This window comes from Geotrypetes seraphini, chromosome 1 (assembly GCF_902459505.1).
Source record: "Geotrypetes seraphini chromosome 1, aGeoSer1.1, whole genome shotgun sequence".
Classification (NCBI taxonomy): Eukaryota; Metazoa; Chordata; class Amphibia; order Gymnophiona; family Dermophiidae; genus Geotrypetes; species Geotrypetes seraphini.
This window is the reverse complement of record NC_047084.1, coordinates 401,326,458-401,352,245: the sequence shown is the minus strand read 5'-3', so window position 1 is coordinate 401,352,245 and position 25,788 is coordinate 401,326,458. Positions and strand designations below refer to the sequence as shown.

The following is a 25,788-nucleotide window of genomic DNA, read 5'->3' as shown; positions in this document are numbered from 1 at the left end:
AAGTAGAATCATTAGAGAGCCAGGCATGTATTAATAATTTGAGACTGATAAACTTTCCAAGAGTAACTTTGGTTACACCTAGAGACGTGCTTAGGAATATTGGAAGTCCTGGAAGGGAACCTACCAACATTCTCTCAAGTGTATTATCTCCCTAGCAAAACCCCACTTCAACAGCAACCTGAACCTACTGAAGGACAAGCATTGAATATTACTGAGATTTTAGAGAAATCAGACACGGAGGTGGCAACACTGGCAACATTAGTTGTTACATTGGCTCTTTCTATTGATAAGTCTTGGTTATTGAGACTATTTCTAAAGAATAAACAGAAGGAATTCCTTGGTTGTAAAATTCAAATGTTCCCTGATGTTTCAAGGGAAATGCAAAAACGTAGGCGTGACTTTCTTCTTTTAAAACCAGGGGTCACCTCATTAGGGGCTACATTTTACTTAAGACACCCTTGTAAGTGCAATGTTCATTACCACTCAACTAGATATGTATTCTTTGAACCTCAACATTTGAACAATTTTGTGGCTATGTCCCTTCTGGATAAGGAGAAATTACAATCTTGTGCTCTAAAAGAAAAATGTAACTCTGTTCTCAAGGTATAGAAACAGCATTACTTAGTTGTATTGTTTACTTTTCTTTTGCTCGCTAGTAACTTTTTGGGATCCAAGGAGGACTTGAGCTAATTTCACCATAATAATTTATTTTGTAAATTTTACTTAACTTTGTTAAGTATGGATTTATCGTTTAATGATTGTAATATGCTTTGGTTAAATTTGCTTTCTGTACAAGTTTTACTTGATAATATATTGAAATCAATAAAAATACTTGAACACAATACTTGGAAAAAATAAACATGTAAATAAAAAAAAAGTGTGCATTATTTATGAAATGACCCTCGTATGATCAGCAGGCACTGACTATGTTGTCTAATGTGATGGACAGGTGACAGAGAAAAGGGAAGAGTCAAAGAAGTTGCCAAAGCATTACTTCCATGTTTGTGACTACACAAGACTTGCATAAATGGACATGTACTCTTTTTGTGTGTTTGGGGTTTTTTTTTTGTATGTATACAATTTTTTGCATGTGTACAATTTTATAAGAGCTTTTGTTCATCATGTAAAAAAGAATGATTCAAATTAAATGTTAGACATAATTCCACCCATAACTTAGTGTTAGAAAACTGCCAGATGTGTGGTAAAGGCTGTGGGGGCATATAAAAAATTCTACATTATTAAATTGCCAACATCAAACTTTATAATACTGTATCCTCAAATAATGCAGTACGTAAAATGTCAAGTTAACATTTCCACAATGAGAAATTTATTTTGAAATTTATAAGCAGCATATGAATTATTATTTCACTGAATACAAACATTTTTTTTGGGCAAAGACACAGTTAAAATTCTTATTCCTAAAATTTGGTATAAAGGTTGATTTAAAATTTAGAAACACTGTTATATAAGTAATTAGAAGTAGAAAAAAATCTTTAAAATAACGGTCCTAGTAATATGTAGAATCCTCTTAAGATGTTGCTGCTTCTCTTTCTGTTCTGTTCACAGAGATACCTGATGTGTCTGCACGTAACCTCTTATAGTCTGTGTGGAAAAAAAGAACAAAGCAGCAGGCTCCAAAGCTGCATATACCAGCCATTGCAAGGATCGGTACTGTATTTAAAGAAGAAAACAGAAAAGTTTCAGTAGAGCAGCTGAGCATATTCACTTAAAGGATTGTTTTATTAAGCTGTGGTAAAAAATGGCCTTAGCCCTTACTTGGGATTTTACTAAACGTTTAAGGCCATTTTTAACACAGATGTAAAAATGTCTTTTTCCTCTTTCCTGTATTAATAGACATGTACTAATGTTGCCATTAGCATGCACCCAACACAATATGTAGTTTACAATGAAATATATCACCAAGAAAAATGTGATACTATATATTAGCAGTTGCAATCCCTGGTGTTCAGCACATCAAATACAATGTATCAACTTCAATAGTGCTCAGAAAAAAAGTTTTGAGAGACCAGACTTAGAGCAATGCCCCAACAGCAGATAGCTCTCCTTTTTCACTCACAGCACCGTCAACAGCTTTTCATTTATCAGACTGTTGTTTATATCAAACATAAGACAAGTTAAAGAACTCATCTCTGCTAGAGTGAGGCCAAACTTTCTGGATTTTGACACGTTTTGCAACTAGCTTTCAAATAATAATAATAATAACTTTATTTTTGTATACCGCCATACCCAGAAGAGTTCTAGGCGGTTCACATTGGTTAGAACAAATTACAAGAAGTTACATACCAAATTGATCATAGAGTTGCGAATAGCAAGGAGAAAGAAGTTACAAATGGGTACATACCAAATAGATCATAGAGTTGCGAATAGCAAGGAGAGAGTAGTTACAAGTGGTTACATTCCAAATTGATCATAGAATTACGAACTACAAGGAGGAAGAAGGGGGGAGACGGGAGGGAGAAGTTTCGGTGGGAGGGAGGAGGAGGATTGAGGGAAGGGGCATTGGGACTTTAAGGGTCTTGCTCTCGGAATAGGTGGGTTTTAAGTGTTTTTCTGAAGTCGAGGTAGTTGTGGGCTTTGAGGACCATTTGGGCCAGCCAAGGGTTTAGTTTGGCGGCTTGGAAGGCATAGGTTTTGTCAAGGAATTTTTTTGAGTGGCATAGTTTTAGGGAGGGGTAGGCAAAGAGTTGGATTTTGCGGGAGGTCTTATAGTTGTGGTTTAGGGTAAAGTGAGGGGTGATGTAGCTTGGGGATAAACCAAATATTGTTTTGTAGCAAAAACAGGCGAATTTGAATAGGATTCTGGATTCTAGTGGGAGCCAGTGGAGTTTGTGGTAGAAGGGGGTGATGTGGTCCCATTTTTTCAGGTCGAATATGAGGCGGACAGCCGTGTTCTGGATCATCCTAAGTCTCTTGATGGTTTTCTTTGTGGTACACAAGTAAATGATGTTGCAATAGTCCAATATGCTTAGGATGGAAGATTGTACTAAGAGGCGGAAGGAAGTGTCGTCAAAGTATTTTTTTATGGTGTGAAGTTTCCATAGTATCGATATACTTTTTCAAATGCTAGTCCCATTACTATGTGTGCATTTACCACCAACAAAAAGGATGGGAGTAAGGACTTGTGCACTCTGTTAACCAGTTAGCATGCGGTAATGTAGCTATGTTGACTGGTTAATGTGGGAACACCCATGCTCTGCTCCCTGAAAAATATTTTTTAGCATGCATACTTTTGACAGTTACTACTACAGAGTGCCTGAGTGCATCCTGTAGTACACAATTTTAAGCTGCGTTAGGTGTATGTTGACGCCTAACAGTTTAGTAAAAGGACCCTTAAAACATGGACATGAAATAAGCAAGACATACAATCTCAATAAGAAACACATCTGGGAATACTCTACCAAAAGTGCACAGATTTATTAAATCTCTCAGCCATTCATTTATACAGATTATTTTAAGTTGTTTTTAGTCAAAAGATAGCAGCACAAATTTCTATCCTGCAAATTCTGTAAAATTAAAACATACAAAAATTTAAAAACAAGCCGTACTAAAAAAAAAACAAACATGAAAATAATAGACGAACTTCATAAAAACACTAAATCACAAGTTATAGTAGGTGAGAACAATCCAAGAATGGGTTCTTAACTGAAAACCCCATGAGTTTCTGGATCAGTAAACATTTTGGGAAGTGAAGGGTAGTGGTAATTGGCCATTTCCTTTTTAGAAGCACAGAGGTGTCCTTCTGCCAACCAGACATACTGTTCTGGAAGGTGTGTTGTCTGCCTGGTACCAAGATTCTGCGTTAATAAACCTATTGAGTATTATCTGATACTGCATCATAAATTTGAGAGAGAAGATGAAGCAGATATGTGTGCCGATAGTAGTCTTGTTGATTCTCCCTCTTCAGTAGAAGTATAGAAATTTACATCCTGAATACATGCTGTGTGGATGGAGTCTCAAGAGTGTTTAGGTTTCCTGGACAATGGGAAGAATGTTAAAGTAAAAATGGTGTTTATCACAGAAGGGATGAAGTGTCTTCCTTGCAGCACAATGACTTTAAACTAGATTCACTGGGGATGTATGAATAAAGTTTACATGGTAAGCAAAACTCTCAGGGAAGTAAAATATTAAATTGAAAGGAGCAATGTCTGGAAAATTGTGTATATTAATGCTCACAGTATGGGAAATAAGATTCTGGATCTTGTGGTGTTCTGTCGCCATATAGCCTACAATGCTTCAGTCAAGGACTCTTTCAGCAGACATGCGGTATATTCAACAGAAAGCTAAACCTTCAAAGCTCACACAGGCAAGTCCTTATAATTTTCTGAAATGGAGATCATATGATGAGCTAACATTCCCTAGTACTGTCCATCTTTGTTAATTTTATAATTTGGTTTTATTGTATCTATGCTTTGTATTATTAGTATTGTAAACCGCCCAGAAGCCTGACCTCTCTGCTAACAACTGCAACCGGAAGAAGAGGGGTGAGGCTAGAAAAAGGCTAGTCAAGTGACATCATACAGCAAGCAGAATTCAAAAAATATGAAAGAGTTTCAGAAAACCTGAACAGCATAGTGTGTCAAGAAGAAATAACAATATCAGCAGTACAAACTTTTTGATTTTTCTCTTATTTTGATATTTTTATTTGATTTATTTTTTTAATAAATTAATTAAAAATAAAAAATTAATTAATTAAAAATAAATCAAATAAAAATATCAAAATAAAAGAAAAATCAAAAAGTTTGTACTGCTGATATTGTCATATAGTAATGTGCATGATAGAAGAGCGGGACAGTGAAGAGTAGAAGCTCGTGGCCAGTAGGGGGTGATGTTTATGGGACAGTATTGGAATGGATATCAGAACTTGATAGTGCAGTATTAAGTGCCTATTTTTCATATGATTCTGGGTATTTCTAGTTAGATACAAGCATATGTGTTTGTTAAGGCTATGCCCAATAGAAGCGTATGACAAACTGATGAATAAAAATCTGAATATAAATGAAGCTAAAGCCAGAAAAGCACACTACAAATTAATATAAGGGAAAGTATAATAATATTTTTAATGTACTTTGCTGTTGGGCCAGATCATGAAGGGAACCAGGGTATACATGGAATCCATCTTGGTTCTCTGGCTTTCTTTTCTATATCTTCTCTGTCTTTGGAATCCATTTTGTGGTCAGTTTATCCAAGTCTTTGTTCTAAGCCATGTGGTGTTAATTGATACCAGCTGTGCCTTAGGCTGGGAAGACGTATCCTAAACTAAGATATAACAGGAATTAAATATAGTTATGAATGTATGGAATGCTTGGCCAAGCAAATATGAATGTGTGGCTGTGTATTGAACAAAAGAATGGGTTTTGAAAAAACATATTATATATCTTTGCAACCTAAAGAAATCCTAAAACATCTGGAAATGAGTAGCAATCTCTAGTGTAGAGAGGGGGAGACCAGCCCCTCCTCCTCCTTTTCTAGGAAGGCTTCTGTGGGCTAAAGCCATGAAATTTGAATCTGTCAGTTTAGGGAGAGTTTTTTTTCCTCTAAGGCTGACAACTTTTCAGCATGGAAGGGCTTAGAACATTTCAGTATCTTTTTAACTAATGATGTTCTTAATATACTTTTGTGAAAATTATGAAATGAATATAAGCAAACAAATGTAATTTTCTGAAACTTTTAAATGTAGAGGAATTTTCTTTGTCTAACTTTTAAGACCACCCATGTTAATTTTTATTGGTTGAGAAACTGATGATGTCACACTGAGCCAAAAGTATATAATAGAGTGACTTGAGATATTAAGCTGAACTCGTTATCAGAAAGCCAGCATTTGGCAACTATAACGATCTCCCACTAATGTAACGATTAATGCAATTATGCTGTATTCTTTTGGTGCCATGATTGAAGATAACCACAATAAAATTACCGGTAACTTTACATTAGTGAAATTTTGCATTTTTTATTATTTTTTTCACACCTTTGAGCTTATGCGTCAAAAACCTATGCTCAACAGGTGTGACTGTACATGACGATCTTAAGGTGGCCAAACAGGTTGAAAAGTTGACGGCGAAAGCTAGAAGGATGCTAGGGTGCATAGGGAGAGGTATGGCAGTAGGGAAAAAGAGGTATTGATACCCCTGTATAAGAATTTGGTGAGACCTCATTAAGAATATTGTTTACAATTCTGGAGGCCGCACCTTCAAAAAGATATAAAAAGGGTGGAGTCTGTCCAGAGAAAGGTTACTAAAATGGTGCGTGGTCTTCGTCATAAGGCATATGGGGACAGACTTAAATATCTCCATCTGCATACTTTGGAGGAAAACAAAATCAAAAGAAGAACTGACCTCACTTAAAAGTCTGTCTATGGAGAGTGATCAAAAGGTTTGTTAGTTGCTCAGAGGTGTGAAACTCTGCAAGGAAGGTTTGCACCTTCCTAGTGTTGTTATAGAGTTTACTTTCCAGTCATTGCAGCTTTTTTTAAAACAATGATCACGCTCTGAGACAGGGTTGACAAAATAAATAAAGAAAGTGTTACAGTCCTTCACAAACACTTTAAAAGATAACGTTGTTTGTTCTTATACTTCTTCTTCAGAATGCACATCACTCAAAATAAGTAGGTTGTAACACTATTACTTAGCTTTGTTAAAGGATTAGGGGACAATAGCGGACAGCCTCGCAAGCAGACTTGCTTGTAGAAACTCAGAAGTTTCGAGTCTGCCGCACCGCGCATACACAAGTGCCTTCCCGCCCAACACAGGGCACGTCTCCTCAGTTCAGATAGCTAGCAAAGAAGCCAACCGGGGAGGAGGGTGGGTTGTGAGAATAGCTGCCTGCTGTCCCTGGATAACACCTGTTACCAGTTCAAAGTGGAAATAGGAATGCCAAAGGGGAAGAGAGCCATTGCAACAATGTTTAACTTCAAGAAAGGGAACTATGATGCCATAAGACAAATGGTGAAGAAGAAACTCAGGAACAGCTCCAGGAAAGCACAGACTGTGGAGCAAGCCTGGTCCTTATTCAAAGACATGGTAAATGAAACGCAAAACCTGTATATACCCAGATTTAGAAAACGGTGAAAAAGAATCAAGCAAAAGACCCGGATAACTAATGAAGTTAAGAATGTGTTAGGAGATAAGAAAAAATCATTCCGGAAGTGGAAAAAGGATAAAACCAAAGAAAATTGGAAAGAGCACAGGAAGCATCAAAAAGAATGTCAATGCATAGTCAGAAAAGCAAAAAAAGAGTATGAAGAGAGACTTGCCAGGGAGGCACGGAATTTTAAACCATTCTTCCTATATGTGAAAGGAAAACAGCCGGCGAGGGAGGAGGTGGGACTTCTGGATGAGGGAGACAGGAAGGGAGTGGTGAAGGAGGAAGAAGAGGTGGCAGACAGACTAAACACATTCTTCTCGTCGGTCTTCACAAAAGAGGACACATCCAATGTGCCAGAACCGGAAAAAATCTTGAAGGGAAATCAAGAGGGAAAATTATCATGCATGGAGGTAAGCCTCGAAGATGTACTCAAACAGATAGATAGATTAAAAACTGACAAATCTCCGGGCCCAGACGGAATCCACCCGAGAATACTGAAAGAGCTCAGAGACGAAACAGCGGAGTTACTGCAGCAGATTTGCAACCTATACTTGAAAACAGGGGTAATCCTGGAGAACTGGAGGATAGCGAATGTTACACCTATCTTCAAAAAAGGATCGAAAGGCGACCCGGGGAACTACAGATCGGTGAGCTTAACCTCAGTTCTGGGGAAGTTGGCCGAATCATTGATCAAGGACAGGAGCATATAGAAAAAAATAATCTGATGAGAAGTCAGCATGGTTTCTGTAAAGAAAGATCATGCCAAACAAACCTACTGCACTTCTTTGAGGGGATAAGCGAACAATTGGACAAAGGTGACCCCATAGACATCGTGTATCTGGACTTCCAAAAATCCTACGACAAGGTACCTCATGAGCGCCTACTAAGGAAACTGTGGAATCACGGGGTGGAAGGTTGACGTGCAGATGGATCAGAAATTGGCAGGCAGACAGGAAACAGAGGGTAGGAGTATAAGGAATACTACTCTGACTGGAAAGAGGTCACGAGTGGCATCCCACGGGGTCAGTGCTGGGACCACTGCTGTTCAATATATTCATTAATGACCTGGAATCAGGGATGAAGTGCGAAGTTATAAAATTTGCGGACGACACCAAACTCTCAAGTAGGGTTAAAACTGTGGAGGAATGCTTGATTCTTTTTCACCGTTTTCTAAATCTGGGTATATACAGGTTTGGATGACACCTGAAGTAAAGAGGGCAATCAGTGACAAGAAAGTGTCCTTCCGGAAATGGAAGAGGGATCCAACGGAGGAAAATCACCAGGAGCACAGGAAATGCCAAAAGGAATGCCACCGAGAGGTTAGAAAAACAAAAGGGAAATACGAGGAGGGGCTGGCCAGGGAGGCGAAAATCTTCAAGGCATTCTTCAGTTACGTAAAGGGGAAGCAACCAGTGAGAGAGGAGGTGGGGCCATTGGACGATGGGGATAGGAAGGGAGTGATTAAGGAGGATAAAGAGGTAGCTGAGAGGTTGAACACGTTCTTCTCGTCGGTCTTCACGAGCGAGGACACGTCCAATATACCGGACTCAGAGGAGCTCATGAGTGGGGAGCAGGCCAAAAGATTGGGGCATATAGAGGTAAGGCGGGAGGATGTCCTCAAGCAGATTGACAGACTGAAAAGCGGCAAATCACCGGGACCGGACGGGATCCACCCAAGGGTTCTAAAGGAACTAAGTCAGGAAATAGCGGGCGCAATCCAGCATGTTTGCAACCTATCCTTGAAAACTGGAGAGGTACCAGAGGACTGGAAACTGGCGAATATCACACCTATCTTTAAGAAGGGATCGAGAGGTGACCCCGGGAACTACAGGCCGGTGAGCCTGACTTCAGTTATAGGGAAGATGGTGGAAGCAATGATCAAGGACAGCATTTGCGAGCACATCGAGAAAAATGGCCTACTGCGGACAAGCCAGCACGGATTCTGTAAGGGCAGGTCGTGCCTGACAAACCTTCTGTACTTCTTTGAGGGAATAAGCAGTCAGGTGGACAAAGGGGAACCCATAGACATCATTTACCTCGATTTTCAAAAGGCCTTTGACAAGGTGCCACATGAAAGGCTGCTTAGGAAGCTGTGGAACCACGGGGTGGGCAGGGATGTACACAGATGGATCAAGCACTGGCTGTCAGGTAGACTACAGAGGGTCGGAGTAAAGGGCCAATATTCTGACTGGCGGGGAGTCACGAGCGGTGTGCCGCAGGGATCGGTGCTAGGGCCGCTACTCTTCAACATATTTATCAATGACCTGGAAATGGAGGCAAAGTGTGAGGTTATAAAATTTGCAGACGATACCAAACTCTGCGCCAGAGTTAGGACCAGGGAGGAGTGTGAGGAACTGCAAAGGGACCTCGATAAGCTGGAGGACTGGGCAAACAAATGGCAAATGCGCTTTAACATAGATAAATGCAAGGTCATGCACATAGGGAAAAAGAACCCGTTGTTCGAGTATAAAATAGGGGGGATTCAAACAGGGATTGGACGGATTCCTGAGGGATAAAGGGATCGTGGGATACTGAGAGAGGTGCTGGGATGTAACAAAGGTATAGAAAGCTAACCAGGAAATAAGTATAGAAACCCAACCAGGTCGTGCATGTGCAAGACCGGAGGGTTAGGACTTCGATGGGAAGATAGGACTCAATGGGAAACCAAGGTGGCAAGGGGGCCCCTTCTAGTGATTCAGACAGGTCGTGACCTGTTTGGGCCGCCGCGGGAGCAGACTGCTGGGCAGGATGGACCTATGGTCTGACCCGGCGGAGGCACTGCTTATGTTCTTATGTTCTTAAGACACCGGACTTGAGAGAGACTTGGGTGTGCTAGTGGATCCATCCATGAAACCATCCGCACAGTGTGCAGCAGCCTTGAAGAAAGCCAACAGGATGCTGGGCATCATCAAGAGGGGCATATCAACCAGGACGCGGGAAGTCATCATGCCGCTGTATCGAGCGATGGTGCGCCCACATCTGGAATACTGCGTTCAATATTGGTCGCCGCACCTCAAGAAGGACATGGCAGTTCTTGAGAGAGTCCAAAGGAGGGCAACGAAACTGGTAAGAGGGCTGGAAAACTGCCCATATGCCGAGAGGCTGGATAAACTGGGGCTCTTCTCTCTGGAAAAGAGGAGGCTCAGGGGCGATATGATAGAGACCTTCAAAATACTTAGGGGCATAGAGAGGGTGGACAGGGACAGGTTCTTCAGACTAAAAGGGACGACAGGTACGAGGGGGCACTCGGAGAAACTGAAGGGAGATAGGTTCAAATCAAATGCAAGAAAGTTTTTCTTTACCCAAAGGGTCGTGGACAAATGGAATGCGCTCCCGGAGGAAGTGATCCGGCAGAGTACAGTACAGGGATTCAAACAGGGATTGGACAGATTCCTGAGGGAAAAGGGGATCGTGGGGTACTGAGGGAGGTGCTGGGGTGTTGCATAAGTATAGACAGCTCACCAGGTTGTGTAGGTGCAAGGCCGGAGGGTTAGGACATTGATGGGAAGAGAGGACTTCGATGAGAAACCTAGGGGGTAAGTGGGCCCCTTCTGGTGATTAAGGCAGGTCATGACCTGTTGGGCCGCTGCGGGGGCGGACTGCTGGGCGGGATGGACCTCTGGTCTGACCCGGCAGAGGCACTGCTTATGTTCTTATGTTAATGTAAAGAATTACAAAGGGACCTGAACAAACTGAGTGAGAGGGCAAATAAATGGCAGATGAGCTTCAATATAGAGAAATGTAAAGTCTTGCACATAGGGAAAGGAAACCCGATGTACACAATGGGGGGGATGGTACTGGGGGAAGACAAACTGGAAAAGGACTTGGGGGTTTTGGTGGATAAAACAATGAAGCCGGCGGCACAATGCGCAGCGGCCTCAAAGAAGGCAAACAGAATGTTGGGCATTATCAAAAAAGGTATCACGACCAGAACGAAGGAAGTTATCCTGCCACTGTATCGGGCGATGGTGCGCCCACATTTGGAGTACTGCGTTCAATACTAGTCGCCGTACCTTAAGAAGGATATGGCGATACTCAAGAGGGTCCAGAGAAGAGCAACAAGGATGATAAAAGGCATGGAAAACCTTTCATATGCTGAAAGGCTAGAGAAGCTGGGGCTCTTTTCCCTGGAAAAGCGGAGACTTAGAGGGGTCATGATAGAAACTTATAAGATCATGAAGGGCATAGAGAGAGTAGAGAGGGATAGATTCTTCAGACTAGCAGGGGCAACAAAAACAGGAGGGCATTCAGAAAAATTGAAAGGAGACAGATTCAGAACAAATGCTAAGAAGTTCTTCTTCACTCAGAGGGTGGTGGACACCTGGAATGCACTTCCAGAGGAGGTGGTAGGGCAGAGTACGATTTTGGGTTTCAAAATGGGATTAGATGATTTCCCGAAGGAAAAGGGGATTGAAGGGTATAGTTAGAGGGTTACTATACAGGATATTAAATGATTAGGGAATAAAATGTTTTAGGTAAAAGATCATTTACAGATCATGGACCTTGGGGGGCCACCGCGGGAGTGGACTGCTGGGCATGATGGACCCATGGTCTGACTCAGCAGTGCGATGCTTATGTTCTTATGTACAATGGTTGATTGAGATGAAATTCTGAAACCACTTTAGGTAAGAATTTAGGACGAGTACGGAGGATCATAAGAACATAAGGAAAAAAAACCCCAATGTTCACTTACAAAATGGGGGGATCAGCGCTAGAGGTGAGCGACCTTGAAAGAGACCTGGGAGTGATGGTAGACACAACATTGAAGGCGTCGGCGCAGTGTGCAACAGCCTCAAGGAAAGCAAACAAAATGTTGCGTATCATTAAGAAGGGTATCACGAAAAGAAAGAAGGAAGTCATCCTGCCACTGTATCGTGCTATGGTGCGCCCGCACCTGGAGTACTGTGTTCAATTCTGGTCGCCGTACCTCAAGAAGGACATGGAGGTACTTGAGAGAGTTCAAAGAAGAGCAACTAAGCTAATAAAGGGTATGGAGGACCTCTCATATACTGACAGACTGAAAAGGCTAGGGCTTTTCTCCCTGGAAAAGCGGAGACTTAGAGGAGACATGATAGAAACCTTCAAGATCATGAAGGGCATAGAAAAAATAGACAGGGACAGATTTTTCAAATTAAGGGGATCAACAAGTACAAGGGGGCACTCAGAGAAATTGAAAGGGAAGTTTAGAACAAACGCTAGGAAGTTCTTTTTCACACAGAAGTTGGTGGATACATGGAACGCACTACCGGAGGATGTGATAAACAGGAGCACGCTACAGGGGTTCAAAGAAGCTTTGGATAGGTACTTGGAAGACAAAGGGATTGAGGGGTACAGATAAGAGTAGAGGTAGATTATAGGGATGGGATTAGAGGTAAGTTATAAAATTAATCAGGGATCACTGTTCAGGCACTAGGCCTGATGGGCCGCCGTGGGAGCGGATCGCTGAGCAAGATGGACCTCTGGTCTGACTCAGCGGGGGCAACTTCTTATGTTCTTATGTTCTTATAAGCAGTGCCTCCGCTGGGTCAGACCTGAGGTCCATCGTGCCCAGCAGGAAATTTTCCAATCCTTTCTTAAACCCCAGTACCGTTCTCTGCCCTATTATATCCTCTGGAAGCGCATTCCAGGTGTCCACCACGCGTTGGGTAAAGAAGAACTTCCTGGCATTTGTTTTGAATCTGTCCCCTTTCAACTTTTCCGAGTGCCCTCTTGTTCTTTTATTTTTTGAAAGTTTGAAGAATCTGTCCCTCTCTACTCTTTCTATGCCCTTCAAGATCTTGTATGTCTCTATCATATCTCCTCTAAGTCTCCTCTTCTCCAGGGATAAGAGACCCAGCTTCTCCAATCTCTCAGCATATGAGAGGTTTTCCATCCCTTTTATCAGACGTGTCGTTCTCCTCTGAACCCTCTCGAGTAACGCCATGTCCTTCTTAAGGTACGGCGACCAATTTTGGACACAGTACTCCAGATGCGGACGCACCATCGCCCGATACAACGGCAGGATAACTTCTTTCATTCTGGTTGTAATACCCTTCTTGATTATACCTAGCATTCTATTTGCTCTCTTAGCGGCTGCCGCGCACTGTGCCGTCGGCTTCATTGTCATGTCCACCATTACCCCCAAGTCCCTTTCTTGGGTACTCTCATTTAATAACATCCCTCCCATCGTATAGTTGTACCTCGGGTTTCTGCTTCCCACATGTAATACTTTACATTTTTCAACGTTGAACTTCATCTGCCATCTCGTCGCCCATTCTTCTAGTTTGTTCAAGTCCCTTTGCAATTCTTCGCAGTCCTCTTTGGTCCGAGCTCCACTGAATAATTTTGTGTCATCTGCAAATTTTATTATCTCACACTTCATCCCTGTTTCTAGATCATTTATGAATATATTAAATAGCAGCGGCCCGAGCACCAAGCCCTGCGGAACAGCACTTGTGACCCTCCTCCAGTCTGAGTAGTGGCCCTCTGTTTCCTACCCACCAACCAGTTTCTGACCCATCTATGTACGTCTCCTTCGACCCAATGGTTCTTCAGTTTCTGGAGACGTTCATGAGGCACCTTGTCGAAGGCTTTTTGGAAATCTAGGTAAATGATGTCTATGGGGTCTCCTTTGTCCATCCGTTTGTTAATTCCTTCAAAAAAGTGCAATAAGTTAGTTAGGCACGATCTCCCCTTGCAGAAACCATGTTGGCTGGTTATCAGAAGTTTGTTTCTTTCAAAATGTTCATCAATGCTTTCTTTTATCAGTGCTTCCGCCATTTTCCCCAGAACCGAGGTCAGACTCACCAGTCTGTAGTTTCCCGGGTCACTTCTTGATCCCTTTTTAAAGATGGGCGCAACATTGGCTATCTTCCAATCCTCTGGGATCACGCCTGTTTTCAGGGATAGGTTGCAAATTTGCCACAGTAGTTCCGCTATCTCCTCCTTTAATTCCTTCAGAACCCTTGGATGGATTCCATCCGGACCCGGGGATTTGTCAGTTTTTAGTTTTTCTATCTGCCTGCACACATCTTCAAGGCTCACTTCCATGGATGTTAATTTTTGTGTTTGATCTCCTTTGAAGAATTGCTCAGGTTCCAGTATGTTGGTTGTGTCTTCGTTTGTAAATACAGACGAAAAGAACATATTTAGTCTTTCTGCAACTTCTTTCTCTTCCTTCACCACTCCCTTCCTTTCTCCGTCGTCCAGCGGTCCCACCTCCTCCCTAGCCGGTTGCTTCCCTTTAACATATCTAAAGAACGGTTTGAAATTTCGTGCTTCTCTCTCTTCATACTCTCTTTTGGCTTTTCTAACCACGAGGTGACATTCTTTTTGATACTTCCTGTGTTCTTTCCCGTTCCCCTCAGTTTTGTCCTTTTTCCAGTTCCTGAATGAATTTTTCTTATTGCCTATTGCTTCCTTCACTATTTTTGTTATCCACGCCGGGTCTTTTGTTCGACTCTTTTTGCACCCCTTTCTGAATCTGGGGATATACAGATTTTGCGCCTCGCTCACCATGTCCTTGAAAAAAGACCAGGCATTCTTCTACCGTTTGCCATTTTTTGGAAGTGTTCTTAAGTTTCTTGCTTACCATTTCCCTCATTGCTTCGTAGTTTCCTTTCCTGAAGTTAAAAGTTGTCACTATGGTTCTTTCTTTTTGGTATTCCTACCTCAACTTTGAACTTGATCATGCTATGATCGCTGTTTCCCAACGGTCCCACTACTTCTACTTCCTTTGCAGGTCCCCTTAACCCATTAAGGATTAGATCCAGAGTGGCATTTCCTCTGGTCGGTTCTCTAACAAGCTGCTCCATGAAGCAATCTTGTATAGCCTCCAGGAATTCTGTCTCCCTAGCGCATTTTTAGTTTCAAAGACTCCAGTCAATCCTGGGGTAGTTGAAGTCTCCCATAATAACCGTGTTACCGCTCTTGCATTCGTGCTTCATCTCGGCTTCCATTTCTTCATCGATATCTCCGGTTTGCCCGGGTATAGGCCCATCTTCATTTCAGGCCCTTTCTTTCCCGGTATTTTAACCCATAGTGATTCGAGCCTGTTAGTCGTCTCTGCTTCCATTCTTGTCGATTGTATGTTTTCTTTTATGTATAGGGCTATTCCACCTCCTTTCTGTCCAGCTTGTACCCCGGTAGTGCTGTATCCTATTTGCTTTCCTCATTCCACCATGTTTCAGAGATTCCAATGATGTCTATGACCTCTGCATTGGCCATGGCTTCTAATTCTCCCATTTTATTTCTTAGGCTCCTTGCATTAGTATATATGCAGTTTAGATCCTGGTATTTTGTAGTCTTCCTTTCCTTTCCCTTTTTTGCGGTCTTTAGTGTCTTCTCTTTTGCTACAATCTTTCTAACCTCCTCTTCTAGGTTAGTCGACTCCTGTAATTTGTCCCTTGTTGTTATTTCCCAGCCTTGTTTCCCCTTAGTATCTTCACGGGATACCTTCTTCCGAATCGCCGACGCTTGGTCAACTGTCGGCTTTCCCCTTCCTCTCAGTTTAAAGCTTGTTCTAGTCCTCTCCTGACTTTGCTTGCTAGAAGTCTAGTTCCCGCCGTGCTCAGGTGCAGTTCATCTTTCCTGTAGAGCTTGCTCTTGCCCCAGAACGTTGTCCACTTCCTCACGAAGTGGAATCCTTCTTCCTCACACCATTTCCTCATCCATGCATTTATTGATTGTAGTTCCTCTTGCCTTTTCACATCTGCCCTCGGTACCAGTAGGATCTCTGAGAACGCTATTTTCTGGGTCTTCATCTTCAGCTTTCTTCCCAGAATCTTGAATTGTTCTATCAGTGAGCTTCTTCTGTAGTCTCTCCTGCTGACATCATTCATCCCTATGTGGATCTTTACTATGGTCTCTTCCGTCTCTGCTCCTTACAGGATCTTTCCAATTTTGTCCACGATGTCCTTGGTTCTCGCTCCTGGGAGGCAGGTCACCAGTCGATCCTCTCTTCCTCCTGCTACGTGGCTGTCCACATGCCTCAAGATCAAGTCTCCCACTAGGATCGCTGACTTTCCCTTCTTTAAATTTTGCTTCGGTCTCAAGTCAGTGGCCTCGATGTGCTTCGCTTGTTGTTCTCCCTTCCATGTTGGTATAACTTCATCTTCCATCTGAAGTTCGTTCTCTTGTACCCTCCTCCTGTATGCTTCCTCAATGAAATTCTCGAGTTCCCTGACTTCCTCCTCAATGTGTCTCTCACTCCTGAAGTCAACAGCTGTGCTGATTGCATCCTCTGTGGTGTAAAGTCCTTCTAGCTCCTGTATCTTGTCCTCTAGTCGCTTGACTTCCTTCTTCAAGCTTTTCAGCTCCTGACACCGACCGCATACATATGACTGTCTCCCCGAGGGGAGGTAGTCATACATATGACAGTCTGTGCAGAACACTGGAAAGCTCATCTTCTGGTTTCCCTCTGCTTCCATTGTCGTTCCTACTTTAAGATAACAGTTAAGGTTACGTGTTCCTTCTGTGCCTGCTTTCTTCTATGCCTGCTTCTTGTCTTGCAGCCTTCTTCTTGTGTGTGCTGCCTTCGCTCTACCTTACCTTACTATTGCTTGTGTGTTTGTCCCTTTTGTGCCTGCTTCCTTCTGCGCTAGCGTCTTACCTTACTGCCTTCTTGTGTGTGCTGCCTTCGCTCTATCTTACCTTACTTTTGCTTGTGTGTTTGTCCCTTCTGTGCCTGCTTCCTTCTGCGCCTGCTTCTTACCTTGCTGCCTTCTTCTTGTGTGTGCTGCCTTCGCTCTACCTTATCTTACTGTTGCTTGTGTGTTTTCGTTACTTCTGCGCCTGCTTCTTCTTTACCTTCTGTGCTCCTGTGCTTGCCGCTTCCTTACCTTTCAGACCTTCCCTTCCATGGTGCTCTTGTGTGGAGTGACTTGGCCCTTCTTGAGGCCCTTCGTAAAGGCGCTCTCGCTAAGGCAAGCGCTTTTGCCGCTCGCCAAACGGCTGTGCACTGTTGGAACCTCCCCTTTCAAGGGGGAGTTCGGCTCTGGCTCTGACGCGGCGGGGGTGGGTGGAGCTAACTCTCGCCTCTGCCCCAAGCTGCTGGTCCTATCTGGCTTCTGCCTGCTCCTTTCTGCTCTTCTGTGTGCCTCCTTTAGCACACCTTTCCGATGCTGCTCCTTCCTTCCTCCGTTCAGCACCGCGTGTGCCGCGTTGGCTCCTCCCCTTTCAAGGGGGAGTTCGGCTCTGGGTCTGACACGGTGGGGGTGGGTGGAGCTAACTCTCGCCTCTGCCCCAAGCTGCTGGTCCTATCTGGCTTCTGCCTGCTCCTTTCTGCTCTTCTGTCTGCCTCCCTTAACGCACCTTTCCGATGCTTCTCCTTCCGATGCTTCTGATGCTTCCGATGCTTCTCCTTCCGATGTTGTTCCTTTTCATGATGGAAAACTGTGAAAGGTGGATCAGCAACTAAAGCTTGCAGCTCACTGACTCTTCGAGCAGATGTGAGGGCAATGAGAAACACCACTTTCCAAGTGAGATATTTCAGATGAGCCGTAGACATTGGTTCAAATGGAGGCTTCATTAACTGAGCAAGAACAACATTGAGATCCCAAACCACTGGAGGCGGTTTGAGAGGAGGTTTGACATTGAAAAGTCCTTTCATAAATTTGGAAACCACTGGATGAGCAGAAAGGGGTTTCCCTTCAATAGGCTGATAGAAAGCAGCAATTGCACTGAGATAGACTCAGATAGATGTAGACTTGAGGCCAGAGGTAGATAAGTGCAAAAGATAATCCTGAACAGATGATAAGAAGGAATGTTGAGGCTCCTTATCATGAGAGATGCACCATGTAGAAAATCGAGTCCATTTTTGGTGATAGCATTGTCTAGTGGCAGGCTTTCTAGAAGCCTCTAAAATGTCTCGTACAGGTTGAGAAAACTGAAGAGGAGTTATGTTAAGAGGAACCAAGCTGTCAGGTGTAGAGACTGCAGGTTAGGATGAAGTAGAGACCCTTGACTCTGTGTAAGCAGAGACGGAAAAACTGGTAGAAGGGAGTACCAAGGTTGTCTTGGCCACCGAGGAGCTATCAGAATCATGGTGGCATGATCGTACTTCAGCTTGGCAAGAGTCTTGAGGATAAGAGGGAATAGAGGGAATGTATACAGGAAGAGATTCGTCCATTCCAATAGAAAAGCATCTGCCTCGAGGCGATGAGGAGAGTATATCCTGGAGCAGAACTGAGGCAGTTTGTGTTGTGCAATGTCACTCACAAATATATTGAACAGGATCGGCCCATTGCTCACCTTTCCTTCCTCTAAGCGACTTCCATTAACCACCACCCTCTGGTATCTGTCTGACAGCCAGTTTCTAACCCAGTTCACCACTTTGGGTCCTAGCTTCAGCCCTTCAAGTTTATTCAAGAGCCTCCTATGAGGAACCGTGTCAAAGGCTTTGCTGAAATCTAAGTAAATTATATCTGGCATATGTCCTCAATCCAGCTCTCCGGTCACTCAATCAAAAAATTCAATCAAGTTCGTTTGGCATGATTTACCTATATAAAGCCATGTTGCCTCGGATCCTGTAACCCATTAGATTCAAGGAAGTACACTATCCTTTCTTTCAGGAACACTTCCATTATTTTTCCAGGGTGAATGAAGATGAGAAATCGAAGGGAGGCTGTTACCTTTGACTAATCGCCTGTTCATATTTTTATAAAGACAGATGGAGTTCTACCAAAACATGTAATTCAACAATTGCGCTTATTTCCAATTTTTAAGAACTTGTAAAATACCAATGGCTAACAGGAAATCTATCAGTTTAGGTGGACAATCTAGAGTAGTGAAACAGGGGTGTTGAGTAGAAAATTACAACATCAATGGAAATATTTGCAGAACATTTGACAATGTCCTTATAGTTGTCCAAATTTGAATCCAGAATGGTTTAACCTTATCACAGTGGAAGAGCATATGTGCTAGGTTGCCTTCGTCCTTATTGCAGTACCAACAAGCAGAATTAGGTCTCAGTTTTGCTTTCCACATGCAAAATGAGGTCCAATTGGCATGCCACATTAAAAAGTATAAAGATTGTGAAATTCTGAAGGACAAAGAAGGGCGGTTAGTTTTTGACCAAAATCTGTCACAATCCACATTAAAATCTGTAGTTGAGAATTCTTTCATCCATTGTTGTGTAACCTCCACAGACAATTTGTAATGAGCATCTCTCAAAATATCTAATATAATAAAACGCTAGGCCGCGCATGCGCACTTCCTAAGTGTGCGCCGGTTTTCCGTGAGCTGTAGTGACACATAGGAAGTGCGCATGCGTGGCTTACGATCTGTCCTGCTCCCTGTTGAAAGACATGCGCACTCGCGCCGCGTGTTCGTGCATCACAAAAGCTTCCCTGCTCTCCACTTCACAATACGGCCCTACCGGCTGAAGCGCGAGCGAGCTGCGGAAGTGGTGGTGGTGGTGGGCACCCTCAGGTATCAGTTTGACGTTAGGATGATGGGGTGGGGAGGCCTGCGGAGCCCAGCAACTTTCCGCTGCCTGGGACCAGAGTCTTGCCGCCTCCCCCTTCCCTTCCCGCGGGCCCGACTGGCGATTTAAGCAGCGTGTGCAACAGTCTTCACACGCTGCTTCAGGCCCTTCTACTGCCCTGATTTGCTCTGGACGTGCCAGAGTAAATCAGGGCAGTAGAAGGACCCGAAGCAGCGTGTGAAGACTGCGGCACATGCTGCTTGAATCGCCATGTGTAGTCGGGCCCAAGGGAAGGGGGGAGGGGGCGGCAAAGGACTCGGGCCTGCGTTTGTAGTCGCTACTGTGGGAAGGGAAAGGGGGTAGAGGAAACGCTAATGCTGCTGCACAGGGAACTGGTGTGGGGGGAGGGAAATGGAATGGGGAGGGAATGCTGCTTTGGACAGACAGACAGAGGGAGGAAGGGAGACAGAAAGACACAGGGGCAGGTACACAGGGAACTGGTGTGGGGGGAGGGAAATGGAGGGGGAGGGAATGCTGCTTTGGACAGACAGACAGAGGGAGGAAGGGAGACAGAAAGAAAAGAAGAAAGACACAGGGGCAGGGAGATATACAGAAAGACAAACAGACAAAGGGGGCCAGGGACAGAGACAGACAGAAAGAAACACAGCGGGAGTCGCGTCAGGAGGGGTGCGGGATGGTAGTGGACAGCCAAGGAAAAAGAAAGAAAGACAGAAATACAGAAAGCGGCTAAGGAGAGAGAGAGAAAGAAATAAAGACAGACACACACACATATATTCTAGCACCCGTTAATGTAACGGGCTATAAGACTAGTGATATATAAAGGAGACAGCTTTCCCTTGTGAAATGGCTAAATCACACCATTTTTCGATAGTAGTAGAAGAGTCCATGATACAAAAATTCAGGTCAATGTTGTTTATAGAAGAAGTCAAAATTTTCCATTGTGAGAAATGATGTTGGAGTCCAGGAAATTGTTTACTTATTGATACAAAAGGTAGCAAGGGTTGTATAGAGAGAAAACCAAACTAACAACACTAAGCATACTCACTGAAAAAGGAGCAGAAAAGTGTGTAAGGCAAACAGTTTGCAGGTGTTCCTGTAAGAACAGTGAAGTAGTGCTCCAGAGAAGTGTGCCACCTCCAAGAACAAAACTTTATATCTGAAGCATACCTTTGCTGGTATCTGTTCAAAAATGCAAAGAAGTTAGAATAAACAGCAGAACAGAATCACTGCATTTTGAGTAGACTTCTTAGAAGAAGTTTCTGAGTTCTGTTGGTTCAAGGTAAGATGAGGTATGATTATTGTATGTGACTCTCATCCTGGGAGGATATATTAGCCCCAATTTCGCTCCAATATCTTTCAGATCTTGTCTCAGTGAAAGAAATTCTTTGTGTTTGGTAGCTGTTGTCTTCGCCAAATCCGGAACTATGTGAAGGCGTTTCCCCTGAAATAGCAGCTGAGGATGTGATTTTACAGCCTCCATAATTTGTAGAACATGCTGGAAACGCAGAATCTTCGCCACAATCGGTCTCAGTGTTTTCTCCGAGGGTAATGGGTGAGAAGAAACTCGATGTGCGTGCTCGATTTCGAGCAGCTCTTTTAATTGTAAGACAAGTGATTTAGGCAGAAAATCTCTGGTAGAACTATAAGTCTTATATTGTTGCATCAACTTCTATTTGAGAGGTCTATATCTCTCTGTAGAGCGAGTATAGTTTTATCATGCTTATCCAGCATGGCAAGCTTTGATTGCATCGATGCAGCTTGTTCTTCTAAGGCATCTAATTTGTGTCTTGCATCTACAAATTGAGCATTTATTGCTTCTAGTTCCACCCTTACTAATTTTGTTTCTTCCACCTGTGCAGACATTATTGATTTGAATGATCTCACCTCGGCAATAAGTAGATCAAGTTGAGAGTCCTTGGTTCTCGACACCATTTTTTCAGGCATGCTAGGCTCCGGTTTAGGCCTTTTTCCACTGAGTTGGGTTGTGGAAGTCTGTTCCAACTTATTCGTTTTTGCTGGGGTCATCCGCAGTGTGTAATGGAACCGGATCGATGAAAACGCAAGATTTAAGTTGCAAAGGAGTAAGATTATCTGCAAATTTGTAAATGTTCGCTGTGCTTGCCAGGCTCTGCTACCATGCCACTTTAGTTTTATTTCTATGTGGTGATTGGTATTTCAGTCTTTTCAAATTTACATTTGCTGTCTTTATATTTTGCACAGTGCTAGGGGACATGCATTACTGTTTATCTATTTATTCAGTTTTCTATATCATTCTCCCAAGGGAGTTCAGAATGGTTTACATTAATTTATTCAGGTATGCAAGCATTGTTTCCCTGTCTGTCCCAGTGGGCTTACAATCTATCTAATGCACCTTGGGCAATGGTAGGGGGGAAGGGGGATTAAGGCCCCTTTTTACCAAAGTGCGCTAACCGATTAGCACGCGCTAAATGCTAACGCGTCCATAGACTATGCATGTTAGTCTATGGACGCGTTAGCAATTAGCGCATGCTAGTCGGTTAGCGCACCTTAGTAAAAGAGGGGATAAGTGACTTGCCAAGGGTCACAAGGAGCAGCTGTGGTGCTGCATTCTATGCAAAATCTGGTTTCTTAGGGTGCAGTTTCATTGTTGTCTACATAGTCTATTTTTAGTTTACAGTTACACTCTCACCCAGTACAGAAAGGATCAATTTGTACTAATATGGCTTGCTTAGTTTTACAATGGGTATATTGATGTTCTAGTGTTCACTGCAGTGGTTAAGATACAGCCTTTTCCTAGGTGTGACTCATGGATTATTACTAAAAATATATATTTTTTCATATAGAAGAGAGGGTGTTAAAAATGATTGGCCCTGGGTGTCAAATAAGCTAGGTACAAAACTGCTGGCTGGACTTGTAATTCCAGACCCGATGCTGCAGCAGTAGAGGGTTTGCTTGTTTTTTTAGGGGGGGGTTGACAATCTGTAACTTGTGTTCTTCATGTGTTGCTGAGATCTCTGGGGCTGTTTGTTATACATGACCATTTGTTATACATGACCATTTGCTGAATGTTTTTAAAAGGTTGGGAGGGAGAGGTACTGAACCTGCCTATGGTCAGGAAAGAGAGCTAGTTTCCCTGGCTACGCTTTGAAATAAAGCCCACAGAGACCGCTACTTTGGTGTTTGGTTGGTGCTTGCAATTGCCCCAGATGCTTCAGATCTGATACAGCAGAAGGACTGTTTAATGTTGTTTCCACATGGTTATCAACTCAAAGGTTGGTCTTCTCCATTCAGCATTTTATAGACTCACAACTGAAAGTCTGATATATCATGGGCGCAGCACAAGAAAGGATGGAGGCGCCATTGAGGGTAAGTCACATGGAGTACAATTATAGCTTGCTGCGACCCTGACTGCATACAACACACAACCGCCTAGGGGAAGGGAGGGACAAGGGGAGGAGTTGGTCCATTTGTCCTCTTTTTTGGCTTCACAAATATGGAAACCCTAACTTGGGGAAATGAAGCAACTCACAAAGAATTGGAAGGATTTGCCCTTAATCTGAAGTGGTAGAATACAGCTAATAAAAATGCTTTTTCTACCATACTACGTATTGCAAAATCTCCCTATTCATGTTAAGATTTAAAGAAATAAAATAAAATATTGACCCAGTTTTTCTGGAGCAGAAAAAAATAATGGATGCAAATTAAAAATGAAGGTGGATTTGGCCTAATGGACATTCAAGCATACAACATATTTTCAAAATGTCTAAATTCAATTTTGGATGTTTCAGGGAAAATGTCCAAAAATCCATTAGAGAAAATGGTAATTTGTACACCAGAAAAACAACCAATTTTTGAAAATAGCCATTTGTTAGATGTTTCTCAGCTCAGTGTATCAATCTTTTAAGATCATTTTTGAAAACAAAATTTCCAAGGGAAAAACACACAAAACAAGCCATTAAAATGTATTGGGGGTCAGCATTCTTAGTAGACTGGCCATGGGAGAGGGGGGGGGGGTGTTACGTAATGCAGCCTACCTAAGCAGAAGCATGTGAGGAGAGCTCCGATCTCACACCGCTCAAATCAGCATTTTTACCTGCCTTTCTGCATTCCCTCGGGGCACATTCCTGGCAGGGAAAGAGTCTTTGCTTCTGTTGGGAGTCCTTTGTACTGCACAGACACGCCAGGTATGCCTATAAAATAGGCACGGAGCTCCAAGGATAAGCTCTCCTCAACCCCCTCCAAGATGGCGGCAGACCATGCAACGTTCACGATCCCGACTGGAGACCGGATTACAGACATCACCAAATCTGTCTCGGCTGCCCTGGCGGACCAGTTAAAAAAATCCAATTGGCAGTTGACGAGATGAATGAGATATTCTTGAGGGCCCGCTGGCTAGACTACCAGGCTACCAATACCTTCCCTGAGAGAGGCCCTGTACCCTTCTGGTACGCCTCTAAGGCAGTCCTGTGGGGTCATATCATTGCTTACACGGCCGTTAAATGAAAGGAGAGGAACAGGGAGCTTCTACAGCTGACTAGAAAAATGCAGCCTTTGAGAACAGCGCACATTACCACTGTCCAACTCAGACCATTTTGAATACAAGAGTATTTGCGGGAAAATAGAAACCCTGTTAAACAAGCGCAAGGATCAATCCTTTTATTACCAACGCTATCAATTCTATTGATGGGGGAGAAAGACGGGGAAGCTTTTAACCAATTTGGTTCTCCCCTTTACGAATCGCCAAATTATCACAGCTATTAGAGATCTGCATGGGATACGGTACAAGGGGGAGCAGCAGATAGTGGACCAGTTTGTTCATTATTATAAAACATTGTATGGCAGGAAACCCTTGGATCGGGAGGCCCTTGAAGGGTTTTTTCGGGGCCTGGGTGTGCCACAGTTGGAAGATACCCAGGTCGATTTGCTGAATGCGCCAATTATTGAGGCAGAGATGTTGGTGTCCATCAAGTCTCTTACCTTAGCTAAGGCACCTGGGCCTGATGGTTTTGGACCGGAGTATTATTGGATCCTCCAGGATCTGGTAGCGTAACGTGCAATGAGGTAGCGGAGGTGCCTTCCCGGATAATGTGGCCCATGTAGCATTGATCCCTAAGCCAGGCAAGGACCCGGACATGGTGGGCTCTTATAGGCCGATTTCATTGTTGGATCAGGATATTAAGCTTTTAGCCATGACACTGGTGTGCTATTTGAACTGTTTCCTCCCTGGTCTTATCCACACTGATCAGGTTGGCTTTGTGCCAGGGTGCTATGCCTCTATGAATTTGCTGAAGATCCTGGGTGCTATCTATACCCATGCTGGACAAGGGGGTCACTCTGCGGTTGCGGGGCTGGACATGGAGAAGGCCTTTGACAGCATCTCCTGGGAGTATCTTTTCTGGGTTTTATAGAGAGGTGGTTTTCGGGGTTTCTTCCTGGCTTGGGTGATGGCCTTATTCACTGACTCCCCGGGCTCAGCTCTTAATTAATGGGGGGCTCATGGAGGCTTTTGGATTGCAGATAGGTACATGGCAGGGGTGCCCCCTATCCCCTCTTCTCTTCCTCTTAGCTATTGAGCCCTTGGCCATTAAGATCTGGCAAGCGGAAGCTATTCGAGAGATCCAAGGGGGGGGAACGGAATGCAAGATAAGTTTGTTCGCTGATGATATCTTGCTTTATTTGGACCAAGTTGATCCTCATCTACATAGGTCCTTGGAGGTGGTTCATGACTTTGGTGCTCTCTCTGGTTTGCAGGTCAATTGCAACAAATTGAAACTCTTGCTTTTATCAGGGGGCCCCCCAAAACCCTGGCATGCTTTATTACCCATTCCTCCATCGACTAAACCCATGCGCGCTATTTGGGCATCTACTTGAATACCGATAAGGCCACACTCTACACTGCTAATGTCAAACATCCCCTTGAGACTATTGGGAGATTGTGTCAGGCAAGGCAGGAGCTTCCGCTGCAGCTTTTGGGGAGGGTGGCTTTGGTAAAAATGGTCATGGTTCCTAAGTTGTTATACCCCCTGCAAATTATACCCCTTTGGCTTAGTCGTCGATATGAGAGACAGTTCAAAACAATTATTTCACGGTTTATTTGGAGATCCAAAGACATCCTGGATCAGCCTCGCTAAACTGACCCTGGATAAGGGAATAGGAGACCTAAATGCTCCAGATATCCGGTTACATAATGTAGCGGTGCTTATGTGCTGGATTCATGAGGGTTATACTGGCAATGCCCAATACTCTCCCCCGGGTTGGCTGGAGGGATGGAGTCATCCTTTTCA

The 25,788-nt window shown here is 43.5% G+C and overlaps 1 protein-coding gene across 5 annotated transcripts in view; it reads right to left on the bottom strand.

Moving 5' to 3' along the window:
* Positions 1 to 1,308: 1,308 nt before the first annotated feature.
* SLC49A3 (solute carrier family 49 member 3) overlaps positions 1,309 to 25,788 on the bottom strand; it is a 711,721-nt gene continuing 687,241 nt past the window's right edge. For all 5 annotated transcript variants that reach the window (XM_033918077.1, XM_033918067.1, XM_033918090.1 and 2 more), the window contains one exon: positions 1,309 to 1,671. In XM_033918077.1, coding sequence (XP_033773968.1) covers positions 1,529 to 1,671 — 143 coding nt within the window. In that variant the 3' untranslated portion in view covers positions 1,309 to 1,528. The remainder of the gene's footprint in view (positions 1,672 to 25,788) is intronic.